The 9,340-nt window shown below is 37.2% G+C and overlaps 1 protein-coding gene across 1 annotated transcript in view; it reads right to left on the bottom strand.

Moving 5' to 3' along the window:
* Nucleotides 1–458: 458 nt before the first annotated feature.
* The window catches only part of LOC107660120 (phospholipid phosphatase-related protein type 5-like), a 31,666-nt gene continuing 22,784 nt past the window's right edge, over nt 459–9,340 (bottom strand). Inside the window, exons 3-7 of the mRNA XM_016449352.1 lie at nt 7,643–7,763; nt 6,116–6,366; nt 4,133–4,309; nt 2,795–2,934; nt 459–1,385 (exon numbers count right to left, since the gene is read on the bottom strand). Coding sequence (XP_016304838.1) covers nt 1,277–1,385; nt 2,795–2,934; nt 4,133–4,309; nt 6,116–6,366; nt 7,643–7,763 — 798 coding nt within the window. The 3' untranslated portion in view covers nt 459–1,276. The remainder of the gene's footprint in view (nt 1,386–2,794; nt 2,935–4,132; nt 4,310–6,115; nt 6,367–7,642; nt 7,764–9,340) is intronic.

The following is a 9,340-nucleotide window of genomic DNA, read 5'->3' on the forward strand; positions in this document are numbered from 1 at the left end:
CTACCCAGAAGGTTGGGTTAAACATTTAACCCAACCGCTGGGTCAAAACAACCCAATTGCTGGGTTTGTCCCTATTTTACCCAGCACTGGGTTGTATTTAACCCAGCATTTTTTAGAGTGTAATCTTATGGTGAGACACAGACAGTTGGCAGATGTCTCCCATTAACCTTAGGATGAAACCTGAGGTAATTCGTATTTTTGGTTCTGGATTATATCACCAAATTGATTTAACCTGCCAATAATTCTAGGAAAATTCCAAGGGAAAACATTCACATTTTATACAATGTAAGATATAAAACATTTGCTACATCCTGTACATATTTGTCTTCTTTACATCCCACCTAACAGGTGCGGAGATTTTCTTAAATATATTATAGTCTTGAAAACTGTCTCTATACAGCCATAGTTGCAGATGTCTTCCATTAACCTTAGGATGAAACCTGAGGTAATTCGTATTTTTGGTTCTGGATTATATCACCAAATTGACTTAACCTGCCAATAATTCTAGGAAAATTCCAAGGGAAAACATTCACATTTTATACAATGTAAGATATAAAACATTTGCTACATCCTGTACATATTTGTCTTCTTTACATCCCACCTAACAGGTGCGGAGATTTTCTTAAATATATTATAGTCTTGAAAACTGTCTCTATACAGCCATAGTTTTGATTCTCTATAACCCTATTTCTGAATAATATTTTGCTCCATGGATACTTAACTCAAATACTTAGCCATAAAAATAGTGCTAATAATCTTTTTCAAATATGCTTACTAGTAGTTTGCTAGATCCTACCAATCTATATTTCCAAAAATAGAATTGATTTTCTTCCGTTCACTCTTAAATGTCAGTAGATGTTAATTTAAATCTTAAATTTCACAGTTGATATTCAGTTTCTGTATGGCTGTTAGATGAGAAAATCTTTTTAATAATGTACACAGAATGTTTATATGTCAATGTCTGGCATTAATAATGGAAATGCACTGCAAATTTACAAAGATGGAAGATTATTATCATTTGGAACACTTTCCTTTAATAAAAAAATAATAAATAAATACCCACCCAACAGATGAGAGACAGATAATTCAGACAAATATGAAACGCAGTCATTACAAAATAATCCCAATTCCAAATGAGTGGCTATTGCTGTCATTGTCTCTGTCAGCCAGTAGGGGGCAGTAGAGGTGAGTAAGGGGAGCCTCTAGACCTGAGTGGAGTATGATCTTGAGAGAGAGGGTCTAGGGCGAGCGCAGGTAGAATATTCTGAAGGCATGTCTAGACTGCGCTGGAGATGCAGCGACGTGAGTAGATGAGGACATCGGGAGGGGCGGGGGCCAGGTATGGCTGATGGTCATGTGATGCCTGTGTACAAAACCCCTGGAACCTGCCGAGGATAGAAAACAAAGCATTTCTGAAAGAGTGCAGAAGGGAGAGAACAGGGTCAAGGTGACATTTCACTGGATGCAATCAGGGTCAGAAATTAATGTGGGTTGGGGCAAAAATGCCACCAAAATGAACCAAAATGCTTCCCAAATTCAAGATAAAAGTGTCAAAAAAATGCCCCTATTTTATGCCCCTATATTTACAATATTTTTGTCATCATATTGCAGCTCTACCCTGTAACAGTTCCTGTTTTTAATTTTATAATTGACATTTTTTGCAGGCTATTTATATTATGCAGTTGTTGTGTAAATGCATGTATGCCACCTTTGAGCAGCATTAAACAATCTGTAAATAAACACAAATGCCATGTCAGATGCAGCTTCTGTTCCACCTCTGCAGTATAAATATGGCTTTTGTTGATGTTGATAAAATGTTATTATCTATAACAGGGGTTTTCAACCACATGCGCCCCCTACGTTCTTCTAATTTCATTCGCCACTGTGCCGCATTCAGTGTCGATTGATTACAATGGGTTTTACTGCGTCTGGTGTAGACAGGGTGTTAGTTATACTGAAACATTAAAAATATAAACAGCTACCCAAATTTAGTGTGACGGCTGAGCCTGTTTTTCAGTCGGGTTAACCATTTTACCATCTCTGGTATTCTTTGTTTTTTTTTTCTCAAACTCAGCTTTGCCAAATCCGCAGTAAACGTAACCAATGAAGATTTCGCTTGACTAGCTGGGAGACTAGTCAAATTGCCCCCTCTAGTGGATTTTGCCAGCAAAATCTTTATTCATAGCTGTTTTACTCGAGTGTATGCTTCTGAATAAACAGCTGCTTGCCCCCTTAATGGGTGCTGGACCCACAGGTTGAAAACCCCTGGTCTATAGTATTGTGACTGATTGAAGCAACTGGTTAAATTTAAGTATTTGAAATAAACACATTTATTTCATTTATGTCATTACAAAAAATGCCTTTACAAAGTAACAATATGACCTTGGAAATCAGTCCCATGCAAATGCAATGCTTGTTTAGAATCTGGTAAATACAAGGAGGCTATGATATTTTTTGGAGCAGCCTTTACATCTGAAGCACACCTATGATGCCTTAAAATGCTGTCTAGGTAGGCTGCTAACTAGTTTTTGGAAACGAGCTAATGAGGAAAAAAAACAATGCACCATACTTCTCTTCAGAGCCAATAATATCAGTATTACCACATCCTGGATATATGATCCCATTATTCATGGCTATTTAAAAACCCCAAGTATGTGGGCAGCAGACCTCATTCAGCTGAAGAATAGGTACATTATTATACAGTACAGTTAGCTGTTAGCTCTTGTTTAAATTTCCCACGCCTTCCTGGTGTCCAGTGTACCCACCCGTCACCCTTACCTGAAGGCCACTTAACTTTTCGAGTGGACTCTCTACGCAGGGCATGGCCACCATGGGCATGTTGAGCGAGGGCTCCTGGCGTGGAGGGTGCACAGGGGGCGGTAAGGGTGGCAGCTGAGGCTGGGTCTGCTGGAAGTTATTGATCACACATGTGACCTGGAGGTGAACCAAGAGCAGGGGTTAATAATGACACCAAAAACGTGCAAAGCACTTACAGTACGACAACGCAGGATCTGCCTCTTGTGGATTAAGGCTTTATGCCCAGAGCATGTTCAGCCTTGGCATGGTTGTGATTGGACTTGATTTAAGAGGATGAAGGATGGAATCGAAAGCTAGTGGATTAGCTGCAGATTCACTAAACATCTGAGTACTAGTATTAGCTGTTAAACAGGTATGTGCTCCGAGTAATGACCTGTTTTACCCTCTGACATGGCGTGAGACTTTGGCCGTGTCCCAATTCACACTCTATCCATCCATCCTAGATAGTATATGCAAGGATGTGTGCAATCCAGGTGGCAGTCTGGCTGGTTCATTATTTTGGGGTGGGTTTTCTGTTATTCTTTTTGGACTAGCAATGTTCACAAAACCTTGTTCAAACAAAGTGGATGAGTTCGTGATGGTTTTCTTTGAACTTTTTCAATTGTAGAAAAATGTATTTAGCTAGATGCTAATACTTGCCAAAGCCAGCAAAGGCTTCATGATGCAACTTTATGATGCAGATTCCAGCTATTTGGCGATGTAGTACATGCAATGTAATGTATTATTACACTATTGTTCAAAACATTGGGGTCAGTAAGATTTTTTTTTATGTTTTTTTACCTCTGAGAAGCCTCCTAAGCTCACCGAGGCTGCATTTATTTGTCATGAAATATTATAACAATTTAAAATAACGTTTTTTTCATACATTTTAAAATGTAATTTATTCTTGTGATGTAAAGCTGAATTTTCAGCATCATTACTCCAGTCTTCCGTGTCACATGATCCTTCAGAAATCATTCTAATATACTGATTTGCTGCCCCAGAAACATGTTTCTTAAAATTATTTCTTATTATCAGTTATCAATGTTGAAAACAGTTGTGCTGCTAAATATTTTTGTAGAAACCATAATATATTTTATTCAGGATTCATTGCTGAATAGAAAGCTCAAAAGAACAGCACTTATTTGAAATAGAAATCTTTTGTAACACAATAAATGTCCTTACTGTCCCTTTTGATCAGTTTGATGCATCCTTGCTGAATAAAAGAGTTAATTTCTTCAAACTTTTGAATGGTAGTGTATATTCCCAGATGGGCATGCATTGAACTGCCTGGCTATGGTTCGTTTATTGGTCTCCAAGGCTGGCAGATTCTCACCAGAAAAGCGGCGATGGCTCCTCCGGTGAGATATCCAGCTAGAACATCAGACCAGTGGTTGCGGTACTCAGCTACACGCATGATGCCCACCAGAACAGCCAGTGAGAGGACAGTCAGACAGAGAGTGGGTTTGGTCAGCCTTGTGCCTTTAGTCCTCCATACCAGAGTTATATACATCTGCAGAAAACACACATTGCTATGCATTAATGCACATCTATCATGTCTATTTGCTAAGCAATACAGCACCTCAAACACCCCAAATGTACTGTAGATTAATTCATGCATCATGCTCTCATCTAATCATTTGCCAACTAAACTTGAAGTTATTTTGCCCATTCTACCCTTTTATTTGCCATGTGTTGTTACTTCAAAACACTGCCAGTAGGCCAGCAGCATCTCTTCTCTTCACTGTTGCAGAGGAAGCCGGAGCCTTTATTGTGAGCTGCTCAATGGAGCTTTTAGCTATTTCTCAAATCAGAGACAATGCTCTTCTCATCTTGTTGCCTGGGCATCCACTTCTCTCTGTGATGGTTAGATCCAGTAGTTTATGAAATAGACTTCATTCCTCAAAAGAACAACACTAATGGGACTAATAGGTTTCTAGAGGAACGTGTTTGTTTTAAAATTGAATTTTGACTTGAAACTTGAAAGTTTACAAAAACGTACAAGATATACAAATGCAGGGGTGTGTTTAGAGTTTTGGGGGCCCCCTCGGTAGAATTCACGCAATTGTGTGGTGCCTAAACACGCTACTATACTTCAGCAAGTGCAAAAGACACTGCACTGCCGTCTCCATACTTCATTAAACAGCACAATCATTTTCAAGTGTGCTAATAATAGGAGAAGGATGTTGAGTACTAAATCAACACATTATGATAATTTCTTAAGGATTATATAACACAAACTTCTTAGTAATGGCTTTGCCATTACATTGTAGATTGAGCTTTGCTAATCACAGCCAAAAATGCATAAATAAATACATAAGTTATTTCAAACATTAACAATAATTTACAATATTACCTTGTTTCCTTGTATATTAATGAAATGCTAAATTGGGGAATTGAATTATGAATTTCTTTCAAAAACAAAAATGTCTTAAGAAATGATATTGTGTAGAAGATAGATGCACAAAGACGAAGGTAATCCAATATATAATTGATTAATAATCCAAAATGAAGATCCATTCAAAATACAGGGAAACACAAGCAGCATACACAAATAATATCCGGCGTTGAATGAACTGAGGAGGGAGACTCAATACACAACAAACATAATCAAGGGAATACAGAGCAGGCGAGGAGCTAATTAACTACTACAGGAGACAAATGAGGGAATGAACCAAAAGGCAATAGAACTAAACAGGCAGGATGACCAAACTCAATGCAAACAAAGAACAAAAAGATCCATAACTGTCACAGATATCTTATCATTTACTATATTAAAATTTCATTGTATTTTGGAATTATGACTTTTTTTCAGAAACATAAAAATGTCTTAAGAAATGATATTGTAAACTTTTACAATTTAATTCATTTTAAGTTATTTTAAACTGTATTTTTATTCAATAAATGCTACACTTGTGAATAGAATTATGAATTTCTTTCAAAAACATAAAGTAACAAGAAACGATATTGTAATTTGGATTTTTCATCACAGCAAAAAATGTAATTTTAAAAATATCTAAAAATATGAAGCTGTTTTAACATTAGTAAGTATAATAAAAAACATGTAATATAGTACATATTGTAAAAATATATAAAAAATTGTATTGTATTTTGGTTAATTAAATGCTAAACTGGGGATCAGAATCCAGCTATGCTAGATGATATTTTCAGCTGGGTCATGACCAAATATTCTGAATTATCATTGTCAGCTCTGTCATCTCTTCAGTCTGTTAAAACATCAGCATTACTGAAGTACAGGATGACTGTGATTTATTTGTATGCTGTGTCATGTTTGATTTCTTGTCCTGGATGTACTCACCACTGTATAGACAGCTGAGTACATACTCAGTGCTGCGTCCTTGGAGGGGAAAGATTTGCGGGCAGAGGTGATGAGGTAAGGGTTTCCGGTGCACGCTCGCTGCTCTGTGATGTACTGCAGCGGTGAATGGCAGCCCAGTGCTGTGTAGTTTGGGCGGCATGTAGACAAGAAATGAGGTGTCTGGTTTCCTGTCACTACCTGCCCTGCATTGGCAAAGATGGTGGTGGTAAAGAGGCCAAAGGAATACACACCTGAGAACAAGAGGAAGAAATCATTTCATCAACCACTTGATAATTATAAGAGGATTTTCACATACTTTTGGCCATTTAAAGTAGCTTGATATATACCATTCTAAAGTTTGGGGGACAGTACGAATGTTTTTTAAGAAATTAATAATTGTATTCATCAAGGATGCCTTAAAATGATCAAAAGTGTCATTAAAGACATTACAAAAGATTTATATTTCAAAGAAATGCTTTTAGCAAAGAATCCTGGAAAAATGATCATGGTTTTCACAAAAATATTAAGCAGCAAAAATGTTTTCAACATTTACTCACACTCAGGCCATTCAAAATGTAGATGAGTTTGTTTCTTCTTCAGAACAGATTTGGAGAAATTTAGCATTACAAGAGCTGCTCAATAAACGGTACTCTGTGGTGAATGGGTGCCGTCAGAATGAGAGTCCAAATGGCTGATAAAAACATCACAATCCGTCAGACTCCAGTCCAATAATTAATATCTTGTGAAGCAAAAATTTGCAAGTTTGTAAGAAACAAATCCATCATTAAGATGTTTTTAATTTCAAACTGTTGCTTCTGGCTGAAATATGAATACTCTATCCATAATATTGCTTTCTCTAGTGAAAAAGTCATCTTGTCTGAATCAGGAGAGACATATGCACAGATCAAGCACCAGTTACAATCAAAAACAGTTGAAAACATTTCTAAACAAATATGTCAGTGGATTTTGATGTGAGAGGACAACAGAGGATAGACTTTTTCACTGGAGGAAGTGTTATTATAGAGCATTTTGGCCAGAAGCGACAGCTTAAACTCCCTTAATGGTGGATTTGTTTTTTACGAAGACGCAGCTTTTTGCTTCACAAGACATTAACTGATGGACTGGAGTCATGTGGATTACTTGTGGATTATTGTGATGTTTTTATCAGCTGTTTGAACACTTATTCTGACGGCACCCATTCACTGCAGAGGATCCATTAGTGAGGAAGTGATGCAATGCAAAATTTCTCCAAATCTGTTCTGATGAAGGAACACATTCATCTACATCTTGGATGGTTGAGGGTTAATAAATGTTCCGCAATTATTGGTTGAACTACTCCTTTAAAACAGAAAACAGTTATTTGAATGAATGCAGCCTTTGCAGCTTTTAAACAGTAGTGTAAGGTGCTTGCACACAAACACACAGACCCAGAAATTGTAATGTAGCAGGAAAAGTTTGATGCTTTGTGTCTGAAAGATTAACGATTTGCATAAGAATAATAAAAAAAAAACTCAAAGCATTGCTTACCAAGGAAGCGGACTATGCGTCTCAGCAGCGGGTTGAAATAGCAGCAGTCAGCCGTAACAATTGTCTTCTCCTGCGTGGCCTCAGGTTTAGTTAAGAAGGATGCAAGCTCCCCCAGCAGAATCTGCAGCAGACAGACGCAGGAATGAAATTTCTCAGGTGCACATAGCTTACAGAGAACAGCGCTTAGGGGGGGGACCATTTTCTCTAATTTCTTCTCTCATTTTCCATCCCATACATGTATAAACGCTAAATGCACCAACACAGCTGAGACAGGATATATATATATATATATATATATATATATATATGTATGTTCAGTATGCCCTAATGGGATTGCATTCATAAAACATGAATCACATTCACAACATGAAGGTCTTCATATAACATTTTCTGTTTTTTTTTTTCTTTTCTGCATGTTGATTACACCATCTGAAGGCACATGACTTTGAGTTGGTGGAGAAACTTTTTTCTTCATTATAATATCTGGACAGTATCACTTTTCCAAAAACAGAAAATTGAGTTTTAATTCAGAAATTAAAAACATGCTCATCATATATTCAGTGTTTTCAAGTCATTGTAAAAATGAATTGCATTTTTAGCAATTAAACTCAATGAGAAACAAATGATATCAATACCAAGAAAAGAAGAATAAACTCCAGAGCAGATAACTGTAATTTTCACCTCATTTCTGCAGGACAAGCAGAAAATACAGTACTTTTGACACAATTTTTTATGGAGTTCAGTGTCTGAGTTGGTTCCACCTGTGAAAAGGTTTGTGTGCTATCTCAAACAGCAGAAGTCTGGCACTGAATATCACTGAGACGCCTTTTTAAGAGTTACTTAACCAAGTCTATTAAACTATTTAACCTCCACAGACATAAAGATCCAGGTCAATGTGTGGTAAAAGCAGTGCATGTTATTATGCATCGTTGCCTGTGCTAAAAGATGCCTAATTTTTCTGAGTTCACAAATGCCACTCTAACCCTCTCACTAAGGGAAAATGGAAATTATTTAGGGACATAAAAGCCTGAATTTATGAGTAACCTTCAAATGTTTAGTGATGCCCCATCAATGATATTTTGTGGGGCATATTGTGGCGTTTTGAGGGCTCTTGTCTTGTGGTATAACAAAAAAGGTGAAAATAGACAAACAGAGGAAGAGAAAGAGAGAAAAAAAGACAGAATGAATATTTCACTAGAAAACTCTTGACATATCCGAAGTGCTCTGAAGCCGCAGTGTTGAAGCAGCAGTGATACTGTCAGCCATGATGCTTTCAAATACTTAACACATCACAATTACAACTCACCTGCTCTGAAGAGTTTCAAAACTCTGGAAAAACCGATACACACACACACACAGGTTTGTTTTTGTGAAAAGTGGGGACATCCCATAGGCGTAATGGTTTTTCTACTGTACAGACCGTATATTCTATTGCCCTACACCAACCCTACCCCTAAACCTACCCCTTACAGGAAACTTTGTGCTATTTCAGATTTTCAATACACTCCATTCTGTGTGATTTATAAGCGTTTTGAAAAGTGGGGACATGGGGTAATGTCCTGAAAAGTCACCTTCTCCTTGTAATACCTATGTTATACCTTTGTCATTATACAAATTTATGTCCTCATTTGTCACAAAAGCGCGCACACACACACACACACACACACACACACACACACACACTGTGTGTTTATATGT

This window comes from Sinocyclocheilus anshuiensis, unplaced genomic scaffold (assembly GCF_001515605.1).
Source record: "Sinocyclocheilus anshuiensis isolate Anshui unplaced genomic scaffold, SAMN03320099.WGS_v1.1 scaffold55, whole genome shotgun sequence".
Taxonomy (NCBI): domain Eukaryota; kingdom Metazoa; phylum Chordata; class Actinopteri; order Cypriniformes; family Cyprinidae; genus Sinocyclocheilus; species Sinocyclocheilus anshuiensis.